Consider the following 24,036-nt stretch of genomic DNA (forward strand, 5'->3'; position numbering starts at 1 on the left):
AAATAACATTTGGGGGAATGGGTGGCAAGTGTCATTGAGCTAAGTCCTTCAATTTGCTGGTTTATGTGGGAGATCAATCTGTGCAGCTTCAATAAATGGAATCATAGCCTTCTTTTCCACCTCACCTTGCCATGAGATTCTTCTGGGTTCCAATTTCTTTGAGGAAAAAGGACAACTACATATAAATTCAGTTTAATTCCAGAGATAAATACAGATTACAATGTTTAACTAAAATTTGTATTGGCCTTTGAAATATTGAACTATTAAATGTGACAGGCTCTGGAGTAAAGGATACTATTGGTGAACTTTCAGATGTTTTCTTGCATTTAAAAGAGTTTTTAAATTTTAGACATTATTTATAAAATATCCAAATACATAAACACATGCATTTATAAGAAGTTAAGCAGAAATTTGCATTTTGTACATCATTTAAAAATACAAATGTTTTCATTTTCTTTCATTGAATTACAACTAAATTTAAAATAGGGGAACACAATGCTTATCAACATTTCAACATTTCATGAAAGTAAAAATTTACCTCCATTTTAGTTAATATTTGTGTATACTATTACATAGTACTATTTATTTTTAAGAGGAAGTCTCAGAGATGCAGTTGTTGTAGTTGTAGTTGTTTCCATTAAACATTATACTTAACTGTAGCAGAAAGGTTCCTTTTCCTACACTTGCTACATATTTAATGTGCTCAGTAACTACATTCATTAGATGTATGTTGCTTCTTCTAGTATCTTGTCTCTTCACTTGAAGAGATGCATTTTTTATATTTTATATTAAATCATCCTCTTAGTACTTGATCTCAGCTGTTCTCAACTTCTCAAGTGTTACCTCACTTCCTCACACTTCAATGTGTCTTTCTATTGTTTTCCAAAGCTCTGCAGCGTACTTTGTAGTTTATATTACTTCAGCTCAGCATTCAGCAGCTGCCAAGGTAGGAATCACTGTCCCCCAACTTATTTGGGCCATTGACAAAAAGCTGAAATAACAATAATGAATTGACCTCACTATTGATGATTTGGGTTTGACATACAATATCATAAAGCAGGCTGCTAACTTTCAAAAACTAAATGTGGCATAATATACACATTGCACATGGTGGACTCGTTAGTTGAATGAATGACTGGATACTGTGTGCATGTGCAAATAAAAGATGTCTAATCTGTCAAATAAAGGTGCAAAATACAACAAAAAGATTGCATTTTAAAGTGTAGGATGGTATTAGTTATTAATTTTTAACCAATTGATTGATTTTAACCAATCAAAAAATTAAAATTAATAATAATTAAATATTCATTATTATATTTTTATATCATTTCCCCCCCAAAGCACAGGATTTCAAAAAGGGATGGAATAAGGGACTAAGAATCAAAAGACCTCCCTAAATTTATCTTTGCCATTACTCTAGGTGACTCCCTTGGCCAGTCAGGTCTCCTCTTAGGCCCTAAGTTTTTTCATTGGTTAAAGGGAAATAGTTGCCCCCCACATCATAATGAATCTTTAGATGAGGACTTCACCTCAGGGAATATATGGATTTACAATAGAAAATAAATTTTATATACATATTAATAAATAATAGGCACCAGGGGAGAGCCATATACCACATGAGATTAATTCATTCAGGATACATCTAGTGACAAACTAACCACTTGGATTGAGATGGATGTGTTTTGTGTGTAACACTGGAATTTTATTTCTATTAAATAAAAGGATCTTTAAATCTCCTAAGTCTAAAATAGTAATTCTTCTCTCTAGTTAACCCAGAAGAAAAACTTCTGGATACCCTGAAACCAATGTTTTCCTGGATTAGAACAGGAGGGAGAGATGGAGGAAAAGTTAAAGGTGGACAAAGAGGAGAAAGAAGGAGAGAAAGATGTGAAGGTGGAGGAGACAAGATGGAGGAAGAGAAGGAAGAGAAGAGATGAAGAAGAGGTGGAGCAAGAAGAGAAGTAAAAAAGGAAGGAGACATGGGGGGACAAAGAAAAAAGAAGAGAGAAAAAGAGGTTGGAAGAAAAGAAGTGGAAGGAGAGAAAAAGAAGAGGTGGAGTAGAAGAAAAAGAAGGGGGCCATGAAGGGTGAGGAGGAAAAGGGGACGAAAGGAAAGAAGAGAGAATGTGGAAAGATAAAAGAGGGAGAAATGGAGGGAGAAGAGGGAAGATAGAACAAGAAGAGACTAGATAAAGGAAAAGTTGTTAGAAGAGGAGTAGGAAGAGAAGAGATGGAAGGGGAAGAGAAGAGGTAAAGAAAATTTGGAGGAAGTGGAGGAAGAGGAGCAGAAGTGTAAGGTGAAAAGAAGAGGTGGAGGAAGGGAAGAAGAGGTAGGGGAAAAGATGGAAGAAGAGGAGCAGAAAGAAGAGCAGGAAGAGAAGAGATTGAGAAGAGGAGAGGAGGAGGCAGAGAAGAGGGGGTAGAAAAAAGTAGGAGGAAGGGATAAGGAAGAGATGGAAGGAGATAAGGTGGAGGAAGAGAAGAAGAGGTGGAGGAAAAGTTGGAGAAAGGTGGAGGAAGAGGGAGAAAGGTGGAGGAAGAGGGAGAAAGGGGACCATGAGGGAAGAAACAAAGAAAAGTGGGGTGATGAGCCAGGGGAGAGGAGGAAGATGTAGGGGAAGGAGTTAGAGGAGGATGATCAGGAAGGAGGAAGAGATGGGGGAAGTGGGAAGAACAATTAGGAGGGAGGGAAGAGGAAAAGGGTTAAGAGGAAATAGAGAAGGGAAAGGCGGAGGAAATGGAGAAGTCAGCTGTCCTCAGGCCGGGTCTGCACGTTACCTTTAACCAGGACTTGGTTTGTTCACTGGCTATGGCTTTGCGCAAGGCTTTACTACCGGACTCCTGAAGATGAACCAAAATTGTGGCAGGAGCGGACAAAATCGTTTTCTCTACAGACTGCGTGACTGAAGGACGGGATGATGAAGTGGATGAAGAGAGGGACGGGGGCGGTGAAAGAATCAGGCCTGGGGACGTGATGTAAGCCATAATTTTGAAATGAAAAGGGAAGAGTTCCTCTGAGCTTCCAGAAGATTCTTCTGCACTCCCTCAAATGCGCTTCTTCTGGGAGCCCAGCTGGAATCTAAATTGCCGGCGGCGTCATAGTGGGTTTGGAACCTGGCTCTGATGGAGTAAGAAGGCGGCCTGGAGCAATGGGGAAGGGTGGGGCGGCGTGTGACCCAGGAGAGAGCCCCCAGGATGCGAAAAACTAAGTTCTACTGAGCACCGGAGTCTCTATCCTTTTATTTAGCCTACGCGATCAGTTCAAATGACCTTGGCCAGCTCCTTCTGGGACAAGAGACAGTGAGACGACTACTAGATTTGGAATCATGACTTCATTCTGAATCCTATCTCTGCCTCTCCATACTTGGGCAAGCAGCAAGCTGAGGGCAAACTGCCTCAGTTTCCTCATCTGTAAAGTGGAGACAGGGGTGAGTGGAAGAGTTAGATCATCTCTAAATCCCTTTACAATTCGAAATCTGTTCCTCTTTTTCCTCATTCACAAAGTAAAATTAACAGTATTTGAATTTCTTCTCACAAGGAACAATTGTGAAGATATGTCAGATAATGTAAGTATGATGCACTATATTTGTAAAGTCTTATGTTATAAAAAGTTCAATGTTTACAAAGCATTTTAAATGCACTAGCTATTGTTTTTAATAAAATTACTAAGTGTCATTCATTTCTTCACTAAGGTCCTGCCCCAATACCTCTAGGACATGGCGCTGATCTTTTCATTTCACCACATCTAATTAATTTCATAACTTATGTATTTCATAGGATTTAGAGTTAAAAGGGACTAGAATGATCTCACACTTTAATTTTATAAATAAAGAAATTATGATCCAGGTTAATCAAAGTTTCAGAGATCACAAGTAGCAGAGCCTAGACCCTTTATAAGTCCAGTGCTCTTTGCATTGCAAAACTCTGCTTTTATATATATACATACATACATATATGTATATGTATGTATGTATATATATAAAAGAAAGATCTCTGAAAGAAAGAAAAGGAAAGGAAAAAAAGCTCTAAGCACATTCTGGGATGAACTATCATCTCCAGTCAAAAAAAATTTATCACTAAGTGGTGATTTTTATTTGGTAGCAAAACTTATACTATTATCTAGTGTTGCAAAGAGAGATTTCTAGAGCTGAAAGGACCTGAAAACTCTTCTAGTTTACAAAAGAGGAAATTGAGGCTTAGAATGATCAGGATCTGATCATAGACAATTTACAGCATAGCCAGGATTAAAACTTCTTTTGACATTGTTTTTTCTATCTTGATATTATCCATTAAATGAATTTTCTTTTCTTTTATCCCAGAAACACAAATACTATTTCTTTTCAAAGGTAAAATACATAGCTCATTTGTTTGTCATGTAGCACTTGGAGAAAATCCAATTTCATCTTCTGTTTCTACTTCTTTGTCTGAAAGAACATGCTAGTTACTTAAAATTGCATCTAGTTCTGCTACAGCACTTCCTTCCTCTAGCAGTTATCTATTGTATATTCTAATTATTTTATTGGTCAGAACCCTCTCTAAACTTATAACTCAGAATTGAGCAAATATATAATTATGTAATGTGCATATATCTTTGTAAGTTTTAATTTTTACCATAAACCAAATGATATATTCAGTTCATGTTTTTTTAATTAGATAGCAATGTAATTAAGTAATAATAGAACATTTCCTCTATAAACATTGAGAAAATAGCACATACATACATACGTATTCAGCAGGAAAAGTTAGCTTTCATGGACAGTAATGACATACAGGCAGGGCACCTTGGTGAAAGGGAACATAGGAGAATAGGGCACAGGAATAGACATGAGCAACTTATATTCCCAGTGCTATATAGGTACTGAAGTCTGTGTTATCCCACACTGTTCTCTTCTGGATCTGTTCTTTTCTAGGTACTGCTTTCCAGCTGGTCATCTCTAGATGCTTTCAAGGGTCACCTATCCAAATCCAATTTTATTTACCTCCTTACAGTTCCTTGTGGAATTCAGAAAAATTCCAACTCCGGATTTTCACTGGTTGTTCTCCTTCTCAAAATTCTGTCCCTCCTTGTCTATGCTTTCTGTTTTTCTTCTTCCTTCAAGTTTCAGCTAAAATCCCAAGAAGTCTTTCCCAATTATTTTTATATAGTACAATTCAATTTGTTCTTTATGTATCTTATTTTTACTTGGTTGTTTGCATGTTTTTCCCCCACTGGAATTTGAGTTTCTTGAAAGCAGGAATTGGGTGTTTTGGAGTTTTGGGTGATTTTTCTTTGAATTTTCTGTACTTAAACACAGTGCTTAATAAATGCTTGTTTGCTATTACATAAAAGCAACATTCACAATAGTTGTGGTGACTGTAGTTCCTATACCAACTTTTCTAGGTACTTCTACTATCTGCCAAGAAAAGCTATGGTTAAAAAGCCACCTTCAGTTTCTTCTGTTAGACTCCTGGAGCTTCCCCAGCTAAGGGATTTCTTCAGTGCTATCCACATTTCTTCTCCATTCACTGGAGGTAGTGAGATAGTAATCCTTCCCCAAACAAGGGAGAATACAGTAAGCCTCTAGCCATCATTCTCAGTAGTAGCAGGAAACTCTCTAGCTCAATTGATTACAATTATCCCTAATCAGTATTCTCAGTCAATCAGCCTTCGAATCTTTTCACTTAAAACTTCTCAACCCATAGTTGTCAAGATTTCAGTAGTTTTTCAATCATGTGTCTTACAGCTGCTGCTGCTTATCTCTGTAGTATTTTCATTCAGCTTTCTTTCATCCCGTGGCTTTTTGAAGTTCTTAGTAGAGAAGAAAATAAAATTATTCTGTATCATAATAATAATTTATTCTATTCTGTAATTGGTCTTCTGCTTTATTACTGTCCCATTTTGTCAAGCCACATCTCTCTGTCCTTGATGTAAACTCAGGAATATAATCAAAGATGTGGTTGAAAGAAATTGTATATTCTGGGTCTATGACTTCTTTGCCAAGAAGTAGGTAATCATCTATCATCTTCTTAACAAGCTTTCTCTCAGATAATGGTTATAAAGCTCTATGCATTTTTTTTTCCTTAACAGAAATCTAGTTGTTTTTTTTCTCCCTCCTCTTGCCTCAGCCTAGGGGTGGGAACCTTCTCTTAAGCCAAACTGTGCCAGGATTGGTTTTGCTCTTTGACCTCTTTATGGAGCTCATTTGTTAACTGCCCCACTTCTTCTGAGCTCTACTCTCTTGAATTAAACTTTTTACAGCTCTCCCCAGAGTCTTTGTTAACTTTCAACAAGATGATGATTAAAAAATTCATTTTAGTATTTAGTACTTCCTTTTGCTAATGTCTCACCAAGCCTACATTTCCTTAAACAGAAAAAGAGTGGAGACAAAGTGGTAGGAAAATTCTTTTTAGTTATCCTTCCTGTATCCAGAAACCCCTCTGTTGTATGCAAATAGTAAATGTTGAGGTGATAAGAATAATTCCCAGCATGGCTTTTGACCTTTCTCTTGCTTTCCCAGAAAAAAAGATATATCTGTTTGGTGCTTCTGATTTGGGAACTCATAAATTCTGTTGCAAAGTATCTCAAGATTGGGTTTTTTTGGTAGTTATTTGCTTCTATGAAATATGGTCTGAAATAAGGTATGTGTCTGGGTCTTTGGAATTCTTTTTGCTATATTTGTGTTATTATTTGTTGTAAGGAGATCTGACTTTCACTTCATTATTTTTCTTTTTCTCTCCAAAACAAATCAATTTGTATTTCTGAGCACTGCCCTTTATTAAGCAATATAGGGCCTATATCTTTTAAATGCTTATTGCAAAGGGGATTACAGTAAATAGCTAGAAAATAATTTTCCTGAAAAATAAAATACTAGAGAAATTGAAATGTGCAATTTTTAGAGGTATCCCTATTGTTCTTTGTAATTGTCACAGAGTTTGAAACTCTTGATAAATTTTATTTTATCTGATTTGTGATATAATTACTTCTAGCAGAATGTACAGGGTCCAGCTTAATGAATGAGCAGAAGACAATTTAAGGAAAGGTAAGTTGGTTTAGCACAGAGATTTCAGTGACTAAAGCATTTCTTACATAGACCAACAAAGTGTTATGCTAATGACCCATTCCGAAGTGTTGCTGATAACTTTGAAATGATGTGGATATGTTTAATGAACTAAACCTGAGTTGGTATGGATAATTGTTACTCCATCCTCACCACCAAAACCCTATAAAAATAAGGTCCAGCACTCCCCCATCTGCTGCAGATCATGCAATTCGAGTGTTCCCAACTCTAACCTGATATTGCCTAAGTGATGGACTCCTCTGTGCCCCTCTCCTTTCCATTCTTTTCTCCACTGCTACTTCCTTCTACTGCCCAATTCTCCTATCTCTTAATATCTTATCTCCATAACCCAATACGGTTTCCCTCTGCACTTTCTGTGCTTTAGTGATACTCTTCACCTCATAAAACTGTGATTGATGTATTGCTTTTCACTTGCTGCCATTGTGCTCTTTACCCATGCATCCAAAAAAAATTCTGGGTTCATGCCCCTACCCTAATACAAAGGAATCCCCTGGTGACCCCATTACTTTACTCAAACTGGGAGCAGCAAGAGATGCAACTATACATTACTCCCAGCTACACATACCTCTGAACAAGCAAGGTACAGTGAATTCATGGGTAGAAATCAAAAGCATACAGCTGAATCTTGTGTCCCCTTCTAGGAGAATTTTTCCTTTATTTGATTTATAATAAATTATTAATTCCATAAATTAATTGGCAATTCAATAACAATTGTGACAACTACTTTTCTTTCACGAGGAATGGTTAAATATTTTGTAACCTAAAATGCAAATTATCAGTATGGACCCACTCTCACACCTCCCTCTGAGACAGGGGTCCTCAAATTACAGCCTGTGGGCCAGATGCTGCCGTGGAGAACAATTATCCCCCTCACCCAGGGCTATGAAGTTTCCTTATTTAAAGGCCCACAAAACAAAGTTTTTGTTTTTACTATACTCCGGCCCTCCAACAGTCTGAGGGACAGTGAACTGGCCCCCTATTTAAAAAGTTTGAGAACCCCTGCAAGTATGTATATATTTTGAAGTCTACATATATGTATGCTTACATGCTCTCTCCAGATGGAATACAAACTATCTGAAAGCAGGTACTGTTCCATTTGCCTATATATCCCTAGAGCCTAATACAGTGCCCAACTTATATTAAGTATTTAATATATGCTTATTTGATTGATTATGGTCATGGATACTCAATGACTAAAATATTTATGATGTAAATTACTAGCATCAATTAGTTCACTGCATTGTGATTTCCTCAGTAAGGGAAACTGTTTACTAGATTGCAATTTAAGAGACATATAAAATTAAGAGGTTAAGTGATTTATCTACAATTAAAAAACTAGCAAGTGTCAAATCTAGATCTTTCTGATTCCAAATCCCACACTCTAGTTTTTTTTTTCCCCTGACTTTATTTAAAATCTATTTTAAATTTTAATTTTTTTCTTCTCCTAGCTATAACCCTAGTAAACACGACTGTATTTTAGTAGCACCAGCATGATATAGACATCTAATAATGAAGTGGATACAATAGGGGGGACCTGAAATCAGCAATATCTGAGTTCAATTCTGGCTTACTAACTATATGATCTTGGGCACTTAAATTGCTTCAGTTTTTTCAACTTTAAAATGGACAAAAGAATAGCACCTACCTTCCAGAGTTGATGTGAGGATCAAATAACGTAATTTTTGTAAGAAACACAGCACAGTGTCTGGTGTATAATAGAAACTATGTAAAGTATTCATTTTCCTTTGGTAGAAAGGCTTGTCTTTAAAAAAGAGTTGCAATTAATTGATAGGACTAGCAATTATAACCTTACTTCTCTATCAGTTGACAAAATTAATTCTTGGATATAAATATAAGCACTAGCTACAGGGCTTTTGCTGCCTGATTTTTTTTTTTTAAATAAGAGCAAAAATGTAAGAAGCTTAGCTTTTCTTTCTTTTAATATGAGTTATCCATCATTCATTATATATATGTGTATATATATATATATATTAAAACAAAGTTCTCCTGGGAATAATAAAAGCTGACATATATACAGCATTTCATACAGTAAAACTATTTTATGGCTATTATTTCATTTGATCCTCACAAAAGCCTGGTGAAGTAATCAGCATTATTGTGCCCATTTTCAGATGATGAAACTGAGGAAGATGCAATGACTTGTACATTCATAAAACATAAAATGGCAGAGTCAAAACTCATTTATTAATTAATAAGTTTATTCAATGATCTTTTAATTTATATTACTGAAATATTTATGGATATTGTTCTCTTAGTTCTGCTTATTTTCATCATGCAAAAGTTCATGTAAATATTCCTATTTTTTCCTGAAATTCTCATATTCATTATTTCTTATTGCATAATAATATCAGTGCATTAGCTTGTATACTCATTACACATTTTGTTTCCATTTTTGCTACTACTGAGCAATTAAAAAACCAGAGAAGGTCTTTAAGAATAGACAATGAAACATTCTCCTCAGATCTTTTCAAGTAAATCTTGCCAGATACGGTATATTTATCAATATATTTATCAAATGTCTTTGCCTGATTACTTTTTTTGGTCACAGGAGAAAGTTCAATGTGGAAGATAGGTAGGAAATAACTATGAATTAAAGACAAAAGGCATTAATAGAATTTTTTTTTAAATGCTTCATAAATGTTTACTCTGAACAGGACATAGACCTTCCGGCCTCTGTTCTTTTGATCTTTCTACTATGTTACACTGTTCCTGTGGCATGAAGTAATGTTTTTTATGCCAAACATGTTAGTAATTCATTCTAACATATTCAATGTGGGGGAAAAGACTACTCTATTGATTATAGAAAAATTATTCAATAAGAGATATACATTTGCTTTTATTTTCTGCACTTTTTTAATATTTCCAGTAAAGAAAATAAATGACATCAGAGATATCAAACATGCAGTCTGTGTTGTTGTCATGAAAACTACCAGAACCAGATGAAAAGATATGTAGAAAATATTTTTAAAAGTAAATAAAAATACAATATCTAGAGAATGTTTCATTTTAAAATTAAACCAATATGTGACCCACAGAGATACTTATGTGTGGATTCATAGTCTCCATTTCTATTTGAGTTTAACATGACTAAACTACATCATTGCATTTGTTAGAAAGCAATCTGATCTATTCAACTTAATTCAATATTTATGAATAATTGCTTGTTGAATTGAATTTGTTAGAAGGTTGGCTATGATTTATAGTAATCTCTTTGTGACAATTTGTGATGAGAACTCCTAACCCCAAACACTTCTTTTATATTCCCCAAAATTTTTCAGAGGCAGCTTGGTGGTTCAATGGATAGAATATTGTGCCAGTTGTCAAAAAGATTCATCTTTGTAAGTTCAAATCTGGCCTCTGACACTTAGAATTGTGTGATACTTGCTTAACCCTGTTTGTCTCAATTTCATCAACTATAAAATGAGCTGAAGAAATAGAAATAGCAAATCATTCCAATATCTTTACCAAGAAAACCCCAAAAAGGATCACAAAGAGTTGAAAATGATTGAACCATTCACAACAAAATTTTCACTTCATATTGTAATACTACCTGAAATCTCTTGAATGAATCATATCAGTTAACAAGTTCTTTTTTTAAAGAACTTCTAGGTGGAATGTCAGCTCCTTTCATGATAAGTGTGAATGAAATGAATTCTGACCTTTACATCACACTTGGAGAAGCTGGGAGAAGGAGAAATTTGGTGGAGATAGAGGTAGTAATTTTGAAAAATGGGGCTCTTAGGAGAGAAAACTGAACATCCAGTAAAGGTATTTCTGTAGTCAGAGGATATTTTCTGTCTGAAGAGGAAGATTCTTAGGAAGAGCACCAACGAAAAAGAAGGAGAAGAGATCCCCTAAAACATCTCATTTACTTCGCAGGATTTGTCTATGACAGGATATACTTATTTGAATTATAAAGGTCAGAAAAAGAAATATTAAGTAAATCCTGTAGATTATTTTCTTTGTTTAAAAAAAATCAATGTATGACTAATATGGAAATATTTTGCATGACTGCATATGTATAATCTATAACAAATTGCTTATCTTTTCAATGAAGAAAAGAGAATTTGGAATTCAAAAAATTGTAAAATATGATTCATAAAAATTTGCACATAATTGAAAAAAGTTTATGAAATTAAAAAAACACAGGAATGCCCTTATCAATCAACTAGTTCATTACTTCAGGGATTTCATTGTATGCACTGAGGATTTCCTCATTATTATATACTTAAGTTGCAATCATTCCAGTTTTAATAAAAAGTCTTTTTTTATTCCTCTGGCAAAAAAAAAAAAAAAAAAATACCTGATTGCTATTATCAACGTCCTGATAAAATTCTGCATACTTAGTTAGCTGGCCTTCTAATAGTAGTCTAGTGCCAAATGTATTCTTAGAGCCTTTCCAGTTTGGAAATATCTTTGTCTAATTAATTGTTTTCTCTGTCACAAGGAAGAGTTTAGGACTTTAATTCAGATTCAAATGGTTGCCATAGTTGTTCCACTGACATACCTTTCAGGATCCCATGATTGTTTATATGTTACAATGAGCAATGGGAGTAAGACTGACAGAATTAAAAATAATTATCATAATTGTAACTAACTTGTATAGAGTGCTTAAAGATTTGTAGAGCTTTATTTTATTTTTAAATTTTAACTCATTTTATTCTTAAAACAGCCTGATAAGTGCTACAATATTTTCCCCAAATTTATTAATTAGACTTTGAGGCAGACAATAGGTAAACAACTGCTGGGAGTTACACAGCTATTAAATTTCTGAGGCTGAATTGGAATTTATCTTTCTGATTATAAGTCTAGGACTTCATCTTACACCACCTAGTTGAATTAAACTTAAAAGAATTTGTCCACAGTATTGCTTAGCTTAAAAGTTATATGATGGAAAGCATCTTAACTCATCTGGGCTAAATCAAAAGCTTTATGTCAGTCAGTTAATCAGTCAGTAGCATTTATTAAATGGCAGGCACTGTGTTAAGTGCTGGGGATTCAGAGAAATATGACAGATTCTGCTCTCTCACAGTCCAATGAAGACATTTATGAAAAAACAATCTATACCAGATAAATTGCAAATAATAATTAGAGGGAAGACTTTAGAAGAAGAAAACAATGCTTTTACTCTGAATAAGACGAAACAGTTGATAATCTCTTCTTCTCCAGCCCTTCTGAATTTTTTCACTTCCCAAGAGCTGGCCTTTTATTTCTTGGTCTTACAGCAGTTTCTAAGATGTAAGATGCAGGTCTTTTCTCCACCAATACAGCTTGTTCCATTACCAGCAGTGCAATTTTGAGGAAAAGGTTTGCAAACTACATAGGAAGTGAGTTTTAGAGAGGCTAAAAAAAGATTAAAAATAAAATCTTTAATAATAATAATTCCCCACACATATAGTACTTCAAGATTACAAAGTACTTTCTTTTACAACAATTCTATGAGATAGGTAGCAACAACCCAATGAGGTATGTACCATAGCTATGATTATTCTCATTTCAGAGATTGGGAAATTGAAACTTGGGTAGGTTGTGACTTATCAGAGGTGCACAAGTAATGAGATTTAGTTAGAGATAGGATTCAAACCCTAACTATCCTAACTACCACTCCAATATTTTGCTATCCTATGAAAGGATCTGATTTTATGTGACAGTATCCTCCTGGGATGATGTAGGATTTTCTGTATTTACCCTTGCTTTCTACAAGTGGGATCATTGTACCCAGACTCTTCCTATGTAGATGTGGCCATTAATAGTTTTAAGTCCTTGTTCAGGTATCCAGTTTTGTCTAAGGAGAGGATTAGGCAGATATAAGTCTGGGAAAAACAATCATAATGATATATGGATAACATATAAAACCCTGGGAATCATTTCAGTGCAAAGTTTTATTGCAAGCAATGAAGAAGAATAGTAAGATAAAAGAGAAAAGGAGAGTGATTTTACAACTGACACACACATACCAACAGAATACAACTCACTTAAGAGCAGAGCTGCCTTGAGAAGCGCAGAGAAACAGGTCCATTTAGAAGGAAAGGTGTGCTCCCATTGGAGGGAAGTATTACCTCCAAAGAAACCTTCTGAGGGTAGGGTTCTTATACTGTGATTTTGGGTGTCTCCCTTGGAGCTGGCAGATTTGCATATCAAGAATCAGGGCAAAATTTTATTTTAGGGAGCTTGTTATCAGGGAGAAAAAAGCTGATAGTAGACAAAATATTATTTGGGACAAAGAGTTCAACTAATCTTGAGAAAATATTATTGTCAATACTTTCCCATGAGTATGTTCTATAAACTTACGTCTTCCCTACAGAGGATACCATCATGATGGCCTCAAGGATCAGCAGTATTAATCTTACAGCAATGGTTTCCATGTTCAGATTCTTATAAGCTACAACCTTTCTTAAGAGAAAATTGTCATGGTCTCAAGACCACCAAGCCCAATGTTACAAAATTCATCATTGTAACTGTATGGGATTTTAGAAACTAATATAATTTATTATTGGCCTAGAACTCAGTAGAGTTCATAGATAAAACATGAAGGAAGAGGTCAAATTCCTCATGAAGGGTATATGTACATGTTTCTAGTAAACTGGAATTTACATTACCTCAGAAAATGGCCTCTGATGAATAAAGCTTATCCCGCAAATGGTTCTTTACCCTCCACCCTTTTTACTTTTTACTTTTTTTTCCTGGTTATACATATACATTAATTTTTTTTAAATACACATTTCTTTATGAATCATGTTGGGAGAGAAAAAGCAGAAAAAAGGGAAAAACCATGAGAGAAAAAAAAAAAAACCAAAAGAAAAAGAAATGAATACAGCATGTGTTGATTTATATTCAATCTCCATAATGCAGATGACATTTTCTATTGAAAGTTCATTGGAATTGCCTTGGATCACTGAACTGCTGAGAAGAACTAAGTTTTTCCTAATTGATCATCACACAATCTTGATGTTATTGTGTATAATGTATTCCTGGTTCTACTTGTTACACTCAGATCAGTTAATATAAATCTTTCCAGGCCTTTCTAAAATCAGCTTGTTCATCATTTTTTATAGAACAATAACATTCCATTATTTTCATATACCAAAACTTATTCAATCATTCCCGTTGGTGGACATCTTCTCTTTTTTTTCCATCACAAAAAGAGCTGCTACAAACATTTTTGCACATGTAGGTCCTTTCTCCTCCCTGCATATGGTTCTACCAGGAAAAGCTAGTAGGGGAGGAAACTATAAGGAAGGCTGAAAATATGCTGATATTTAAAGCCTTACATGTGTCATTCCTGTTATTCCTTTACTTTTTCCTGGACTGATAAGAAATATGAAGTTCTGGGGCTTATAGATTCAATGTATTATAGAACTAAGAAGGTAGTAACAATTCAGTAACATTCCCTTCCACCTTGCTTTAAAAAAATGATATTGAAGATTCAGAAAACTTAAGTGATTTGACCAAGGTTACACATTTAATTAGCAGTATAATCAAGACTAGAACTAATGTCTCCTGACTCCTCTTGCTTTTTGATATTCCATTCTAGAGAACAATTGTGGTATGTGGAACACTCCCAGTAACCTTGGATATTATTGGTTCTGAAAGTTCCAGTTTGAAAAGAGACTTTATTATTCAATTTAATATCTATTAATTACCTATAAGTAATACTTATTACCTATATTTTAATATCTAATACTTATTCAGTTTAATACATAATAATATAATATTCTGTTTAATACCAAATACCTATATTAATACCTATTTATTCAGTTTTATAGCTATTCAAATATTAATCATTTTCATCATTCAACTAATATAAGCAACAAGGAGCAAGCATTTTTAAGTGTCTAATTAAAGGGTTATACACTACCTTAAAAGTACTGGGGATACAAAGATGAAAATGAAATAGTTGCTGCCTTCAGGGATCTTTTTTATGTATATTATATGTCATAAAAGAATAATAAATAAATAACAAATTAAGCAAGTTTCATATCAAACAAATATAGCTTTCTTTCCACTCTAAACCTTCCATCCTGCATTCTCCAATTTTTGTAAAAACCTCTAAAAAGAGAGGAAAAAAAGAATACCAGGGCTGTTGCGATGTTTTTGTTTTTGTTTTTTTTTTTTTTTTTTTTGCTTATTTTGTTATTATAGCTTTTTAATTACAAGATATATGCAATTTTTCAGCATTGACAATTGCAAAACCTTTTGTTCCAATTTTTCCCCTTTCCCCCATCTCCTCCCCCTGATGGCAGGTTGACCAATACATGTTAAATATGTTGAAGTATAAATTAAATACAATATAAGTATACATGTCCAAACAATTATTTTGCTGTACAAAAAGAATCAGACTTTGAAATAGTGTACAATTAGCCTGTGAAGGAAATCAAAAATGCAGGACGACAAAAATAGAGGGATTGGGAATTCTATGTAGTGGTTCACACTCATTTCCCTGAGTTCTTTTGCTGGGTGTAGCTGGTTCAATTCATTACTGCTCTATTGGAACTGATTTGGTTCATCTCATTGTCTTCAGGGATCTTATAGTCTATAAAAGTAGGTACTCTGTATAAGTTTAGACAAAATAAATGCAAGTTGAAAAGGGAGCATTAGCACTGGGAGTGGTGCAGGAAAAACTTTTAGTTGGAGGTGATTGAGCTGAACTTTGAAGCACTGTGTTAGGTATTAGAAGTACAAAGATTAAATGAGACAGTTTTTGCCTCATCAAAGCTGTACTTAAATACATTCAGTTATATTATTTCAAGAACTTTGGTCAGGTTCCCTATTCCCTTTAGCTCTCTTCCATATTGGCTGATGCTTGAAATTCCTTTAACAAGTGTCTTGTATATAACCTTTCATTCTACAGTTAGAGAGAAGGCCAAAAATAAAAATGTCTCTGAAAGATATAAGCTACAACACTCAAATTTATACCAAGGTATAAATAACAGACACCATATACCTGAGGATGGCAGTGGGAAGGATAGAATGGCAGTAGGAGCAAAGAAAACTGAAAGCAGAGGCTACAGATGTTCAAGACAAAACTTTAACAACTTAAGAGGATTTTGAATCTTTGTTATGAGACCTCACAACATTAGATCAGATTCAGAGCTGAAAGGGATCTTGCAGGTCAGTTAGCCCAGTTCTCTTAATTTTATAGATGAAGAAACTGAGGCTCGATGAGGTTAAACATTTAGCTAACAATTATTATGCTATAGCAATAAGTGGTGCTGTTGGGAGCAAATTAAGCTGGCTGGTCCACTCTTCACTTCCAGATATAAATCAGGAAAGGGGGTGGGGGAGTGAGGTGAGGTCAAAATCCTAACTACAGCTCAGAGATAGGGCTTTTTTCTTTAGTCCTTCCACCTCCTCCTCCTCTTTCTCTTCCTTCCCCCCTTTTTTTCCCCTCTTTCTCCTGTTCCTTTCCCTCCTCCTCCTCTTTCTCTTCCTCATCTTTCTTTTTTTGCCTCCATCCAAATGGTTTAGCCCATAGTCCCATAGTTGCTTTAGAGGCAGTGAATCAGTAGTAAAAGTTTGGCTATTTTAGTTTTAGGTAGTAAAAGGTCTCAAATTCTCTTGTTGAATTCTGCATTTGAGAACTTCTGCATTGAGAACAAAAATAGATGATAGATATCTCATAAAATAAGCCCTCACTTTAAAATTCTCTGACATGATCTATGCTAACATGATCTGAACTAAAAAAGTTTCCTAGTCAATTGACAAAATACCCAGACCTCTCCCACTGTACACTTATGTACATAAGTAATGTACATGATAACGTACACAAGGAAATACATATCTGAGTTGACCACATATATTTTTGAGAAACAAAACTTGGTAAGTAAAAAAAAATTACAATAGAACAAAGTAACACCCAATTAAAGGGAGAAAAGGGGAAGAATATAAGGATCATTTAATTTTTCACATTCATCTGAAAGGCATGTGCATAAAACCAGAATTTCATGAGCACATTACAGGGATCAGATCAAAGTAATCGATACCTCTCCAGTATCCCTCATTGTCTTTATTTCATCACTCTATTATTTCTCCTATTTGGAGTATAAGAGGAAAAGAATAAATACAAATACAGGAGAGAGTAGAGGGAATGGGTGTCTCAGATAGTTTCAATCTTATCTGAATTGGGCAAAGGAGGTTGGTTGTATAGCCATATAAAGAGTTTGCAATAGAAATATACACAACATCTTTTAATGTATTTTCTACTCTAGCCTAACAGAACAATTTACAATTCCCAAATTTCATCACACCTTATTCCATATTCCACTTTTTTGTTTTTATTGTTGCAAATCCTATATTTTCTATACTTTAAGGCTTGCCTCCTGTAATATATTTACACCATAAATGCCTGTCGTCTTCCTTTTTTTTTCCTTTCCCCTCAAATATCCCTATATATAATTCTTCCCTTCTTGAAGAGTGCTTTGCTTGACTTTTCCAATAAATCTAATCATTTTTGATGACATTGTCTCACCTTTACCTGACACTAAACTCTCTGAAAGCAAGAGTTGTGGAGTTTTTTTTTTCTCCATTTTTGTGTACTTGGACACCTAACACAGTGTCTTGTATATAAAGTATTTTGTATCTGGAGCTCACATAAATATTTCTTGCACTAAGACTAGCTGATAATTACATAGCAAGTCAAAAAATCTTAAGTACTTATATACACTGGGCACTAAGGGGGATACAAACTCACTGATAATTACACAGCATGTCAAAAAGTCTTTGTTAAGCACTTAATATATATCAGGAACTAAAGGATATACAAAGATGGCAAAAAAAAATCTCTACTCTCAAGGTGGTCAATAGAGAAGAAAACATGCAAATAAGCTCTATACAAACAAGATAGAGACAGGAGGGAAAGCAGAGGATGCAAGAGAACTGGAAAAGGAGGACCATTAGTTGCCCAACTCCCAATTTTATAGATGAGGAAACTGAGACCCAGGCAGAGAAATTAACTTGCCCAAGATCTTATAGATAATAAATCATTGAGTCAGTTTTTGAATATACATTATCTGATGCCAAATCAAGCCTCAACCTCCACAGCACCACATGGTTTCATTTTTGTCTTTATATTTCCAGGACTATAGGATCTCATAACAAACATAAGGTTATTGTAATGGATACTTGTCACTGTCCTTATATTACAAATGGGTATCATCAGTATCCTTGTATTATAAATGAGAAACCAAAGATCAAAGGTAAGTGGTTTGCCAATATTTGCACAGTTCACAAGTTTCTAAAATGAGTTTTGAATTCATTGGCACAGATCTGGTGCTGCTTCTCCTTTCATTGGATAAAATGATATGTACAATTTATAGTTACAATCAAAATTGTGGTTTCATTGGCCTGGATAGATAAGTGTTTTTCTCATATATGTAAATGTTTTATTTATATACACATATACTCAAATGGATTATTTTATCATCAAATCTTACCTGAGAAAGGTATCAAGATAATGAAGGAAAGAGCTAAAAGAAGGCAACTGATCTTCATGGCCAAAGTAGATCAGGCTGAAGTAACTGAAGATAAATGAAGACAAAATGAGTTAGGGTTTCAGAATCAGAATTTCTCTACTTAAAGAGATGCCCTAGTTCATCAGGATCTTAAATAGAAGGAACATAAGTGAACATTTAACTGCTATATGTTTATTGCTTCATGGTTTTTAATATAATGTGTCTGCTCCTCATTGCACATACATACTTCCTATTAGTTCAATGCCCATTGTTATAGACAAGAATGCTTACTATTACATGCTCATAATACTTTACTCTGCTCAACTCCACATTAGCCATTCACAAGCATCCTAGATCTCTCTGACACTCACTTTGTGAATTTTTAAAAGTTAAATAACAACTGAGTTTGTTTCTTCATCTATAAAATAGGAATAACAATAAATAACTTTCACAGGTGATGATGAACATACAAAAATATGTTAAGTACCATAAGTAAAGGCTGCTTGATGCAATAGAGAGTTGGCCTTAGAATCATGAAGACTACTTTCAAAAATACATAGCTAACAGCCTCCTACTATATTCCCTGCCTGGGCAAGCAAACAGCATGACTTTGTCATTTAATCTCTTAGTGTCCCAGGGAAACTCAAATGATAAACTATAGAATGGTTACTAATAAGATTTAGTAGAAGAATTTCCCTCACTGGGAGTTTTCTAAAACAATGAAATCATAGACCAAAATAAACATATAATATATTATTATTATTATTGTTTTCCTCCCATTTCTGAGGGAGAGGGGATGTCTTTCCTTCTTTCCAAATTCTTCCTGTTCTTAAACCCATAGATAGGATCATAGCTCTAGATATGAAAGAATCTCCAGAGATAACCTAATGCAACTCTTTTATTTCATAGCTAAGGCAAGTTAGACTTAGGGGAGTTTTAAATGCTGTGCCCAAAGTTCCAGAAGTGGTAAGCATTAGAGATAAGATTTAAGTCCAAATACTTGGACTCCAGAGTCTGTGCTGTGATGTCATAATGATGTCAATCAACATTCTATTAGTTTGGCCAGAGGGGTGGAGTTAAGATGGCAGAGAGTACATAGGGCTTTGCCTGAGCTCTTCCTAGCTTCCCTCAGAATCAACACTAGATCAAGCCTTTGAACAGATTTCAAAGTGACAGAATCCACAGATATTTGGAGTACAACAAATGTTCAGTATAAAATATCTTGGAAGGACTTCAGGAAAAGTCTGTCTCAATTGGGCAGAGGGGGAACAAGACCCAGTGGAGACATGGCACAGGGAGGCCCAGGGCAGAGACCCAGGCAGGGAATATAGTGGGAGGCTGTTAGCTAAAATACAACAATGTTGATACTTTTATCCTGGATCAGAAGGCCAGTAGGATCATCAGATTAATTGTGAGATCTCTAGCACAACTACAGAAGGCAAATAGTGAGCCCCCGAACCCCAGCATAATAGGTAGGACTTGGCCAGGCACATTTAGCACATTGGGGAAGCCTGCAGCATTGGTTACCAGGCAGCAAGAAACTCTTGTTACCCCATAGAGAAAACTCAGGGAGACAATCTCCCTATGCTCTAGGAGCAGACCTAAATCTTTAAAGATGAGCAAAAACGCAAAAAGAGCTCTATAGATGTTACTATGGAGACAGGGAAGAACAGAACCCAAACCCTGAGGACATTAAAGGCAACATACTCCAGATGAAGCCTCAAAGAGGGATTTGAACTGGTCTCCAACTCAAAAGGTTCTCTTGAAAGAACTCAAAAAAGATCTTAAAAGAGCAGAAAAATGGGAAAAGGAAATTAAAGTTTTGCAGGATCATTTGAAAAAAAAAACACAAAAATTCACTGAAGAAAACTCCTTAAAAACACATCTGGTGAAATGGAAATATATATACTGAAGAAAACTTCTTAAAAAAAATAGATTTGGCAGAAATGGAAAAAGAAAACAATTCCTTGAAAAACAGAATTGGTGAAATGGAAAAAAATATAATCCAATGAACAAAACAACTCCTTTAAAAGTAAAATTGGCCAAATGCAAAAGGAGGTTTAAAAAAAGCTAAGTGAAGGAAATAGTTCATTAAAAATTAGAATTGGACAAATGGAAGAGAATAACTTAATTAGACGTAAAAAATAAGTCAACCCCTCCACCCACCCACCCCAAAAAAAGAAAAAAATAGAAGAAAATTTAATATACCTCATTGGAAAAACAACTGACCTAGAAAACAGATCCAAGAGAGACAAGCTAAGAGTTATTGGACAACCTTAAAACCGTGATGAAAAAAAAAGAGTGTGTACAACATCTTTCAAGAAATGATCAAGGAAAACTGCCCTGATATAATAGAACCAGAGGGTAAAATAGCTATAGAAAAAAAATCCACTGATCACCCCCTGAAAAAGACTCCAAAATAAAAACTCCAAGGAATAGAGTAGCTAAATTATCAGAATTATCAGAGCAAGGAGAAAATATCGCAAGCAGCCAGAAAGAAACAATTCAAATATTGAGGAACCACAATGAGAATTCCCTGGACCTAGCAGCTTCTACTTTGAAAGATTGAAGGGCCTGATATTCTTGAGGGCAAAGGAGCTTGGAATGCAGCAAAACTAAGCATTATCCTTCAAGGGAAAAGATGGGCATTCAACAAAATAGGGGATTTAAAAAAAAAAATTTTATAATAACTTTATTGACAGAACCCATGCCAGGGTAATTTTTTACAACATTATCCCTTGCACTCACTTCTGTTCCGATTTTTCCCCTCCCTCCTTCTACCCCCTCCCATAGATGGCAAGCAGTCCTATATATGTTAAATATGTTGTAGTATATCCTAGATACAATATATGTATGCAGAACCGAACAGTTCTCTTGTTGCACAAGGAGAATTGGATTCAGGAGGTAAAAATAACCCAGGAAGAAAAACAAAAATGCAAATAATTTACATTCATTTCCCAGTGTTCTTTCTTTGGGTGTAGCTGCTTCTGTCTATCATTGATCAACTGAAACTGAGTTAGGTTTCTTTGTCAAAGAAATCCACTTAAATCAGACTACATCTTCCTACAGTATTGTTGTTGAGGTATATAATGATCTCCTGGTTCTGCTCATTTCACTCAGCATCAGTTCATGTAAGTCTCTCCAAGCCTCTCTGTATTCATCCTGCTGGTCATTTCTTACAGAACAATAATATTCCATAACATTCATATACCACAATTTACTCAACCATTCTCCAATTGATGGGCATCCATTCATTTTCCAGCTTCTAGCCACTACAAACAGGGCTGCCACAACCATTTTGGCACATACAGGTCTCTTTCCCTTCTTTAGTATTTCTTTGGGATATAAGCCTAGAAGTAACACTGCTGGATCAAAGGGTATGCACAGGTTGATAACTTTTGGGCATAATTCCAGATTGCTCTCCAGAATGGTTGGATTTGTTCACAACTCCACCAACAATGCATCAGTGTCCCAGTTTTCCCGCATCCCCTCCAACATTCACCATTATTTTTTCCTGTCATCTTAGCCAATCTGATAGGTGTGTAGTGGTTAATTTGCATTTCTCTGATCAATAGTGATTTGGAACACTCTTTCATATGAGTGGTAATAGTTTCAACTTCATCATCTGAAAATTGTCTCTTCATATCCTTTGACCATTTATCAATTGGAGAATGGCTTGATTTCTTATAAATTTGAGTCAGTTCTCTATATATTTTGGAAATGAGGCCTATATCAGAACCTTTAACTGTGAAGATGTTTTCCCAGTTTGTTGCTTCCCTTCTAATCTTGTTTGCATTAGTTTTGTTTGTACAAAGGCTTTTTAATTTGATATAATCAAAATTTTCTATTTTGTGATCAGTAATAGTCTCTAGTTCATCTTTGGTCACAAATTTCTTTCTCCTCCACAAGTCTGAGAGATAAACTATCCTATGTTCCTCTAATTTATTTATAATCTCGTTCTTTATGCCTAAATCTTGGACCTATTTTAATCTTATCTTGGTATACAGTGTTAAGTGTGGGTCCATGCCTAATTTCTGCCATACTAATTTCCAGTTATCCCAGCAGTTTTTATCAAATAATGAATTCTTATCCCCAAAATTAGGATCTTTGGGTTTGTCAAACACTAGATTGCTATAGTTGACTATTCTGTCTTGTGAACCTAACCTATTCCACTGATCAACTAATCTATTTCTTAGCCAATACCACATGGTTTTGGTGACTGCTGCTTTATAATATAGTTTTAGATCAGGTACAGCTAGGCCACCTTCATTTGATTTTTTTTTCATTAATTCCCTTGAGATTCCCGACTTTTTATTGTTCCATATGAATTTTGTTGTTATTTTTTCTAGATCATTAAAATATTTTCTTGGAAGTCTGATTGGTATAGCACTAAATAGATTAGTTTAGGGAGTATTATCATCTTTATTATATTCGCTCGGCCTATCCAAGAGCACTTAATATTTTTCCAATTATTTAAGTCTGACTTTATTTGTGTGGAAACTTTTTTGTAATTTTGCTCATATAATTCCTGACTTTCCTTTGGTAGATAGATTCCCAAATATTTTATGCCATCAACAGTTATTTTGAATGGAATTTCTCTTTGTATCTCTTGCTGTTGGATTTTGTTGGTGATGTATAAAAATGCTGAGGATTTATGGGGATTTATTTTGTATCCTGCTACTTTGCTAAAGTTATGAATTATTTCTAATAGCTTTTTAGTAGAATCTCTGGGCTTCTCGAGGTATACCATCATATCATCTGCAAAGAGTGATAGTTTGGTTTCCTCATTGCCTACTCTAATTCCTTTAATCTCTTTCTCGACTCTTATTGCAGAGGCTAGTGTTTCTAATACAATATTGAATAATAATGGTGATAGTGGGCAACCTTGCTTCACTCCAGATCTTACTGGGAAAGGTTCCAGTTTTTCCCCATTGAATATGATGCTTACTGACGGTTTTAAATATATGCTCCTGGCAATTTTAAGGAAAAGTCCATTTATTCCTATACTCTCAAGTCTTTTTATTAGGAATGGATATTGGATTTTATCAAATGCTTTTTCTGCATCTATTTAGATGATCACATGGTTTTTGTTTGTTTGGTTATTGATATAGTCCATTATGCTAATAGTTTTCCTAATATTGAACCAGCCCTGCATTCCTGATATAAATCCTACTTGGTCATAGTGTATTATCCTGGGGATGATTTTCTGTAATCTTTTTGCTAATATTTTATTTAAGATTTTAGCATCAATATTCATTAGGGAGATTGGTCTATAATTTTCTTTCTCTGTTTTCAGCCTACCTGGTTTAAGTATCAGTACCATGTCTGTGTTGTAAAAGGAGTTTGGTAGGACTCTTTCAATCCCTGAAATGGGAGATTTTCAATAATTTTTGATGAAAAGATTAGAGCAACAGAAAATGCAATCTTCAAAAGAAGCATAAGCTAAAAAGGGATGAAAAAAAGAATTTGGCCAGAAAAACAAAATCAGGAAAAAAAGACCAACTGAG

General features: G+C 34.7%; 1 protein-coding gene across 2 annotated transcripts in view; it reads right to left on the reverse strand.

The window, feature by feature from the left end:
• Positions 1–3,055, reverse strand: part of LOC127538001 (uncharacterized) — a 73,088-nt gene extending 70,033 nt beyond the window's left edge. For both annotated transcript variants that reach the window (XM_051961446.1, XM_051961445.1), the window contains exon 1: positions 2,779–3,055. In XM_051961446.1, coding sequence (XP_051817406.1) covers positions 2,779–2,985 — 207 coding nt within the window. In that variant the 5' untranslated portion in view covers positions 2,986–3,055. The remainder of the gene's footprint in view (positions 1–2,778) is intronic.
• Positions 3,056–24,036: the final 20,981 nt, after the last annotated feature.

The sequence above is a fragment of the Antechinus flavipes genome, chromosome 5 (assembly GCF_016432865.1).
Source record: "Antechinus flavipes isolate AdamAnt ecotype Samford, QLD, Australia chromosome 5, AdamAnt_v2, whole genome shotgun sequence".
In the NCBI taxonomy this organism is placed as follows: Eukaryota; Metazoa; Chordata; class Mammalia; order Dasyuromorphia; family Dasyuridae; genus Antechinus; species Antechinus flavipes.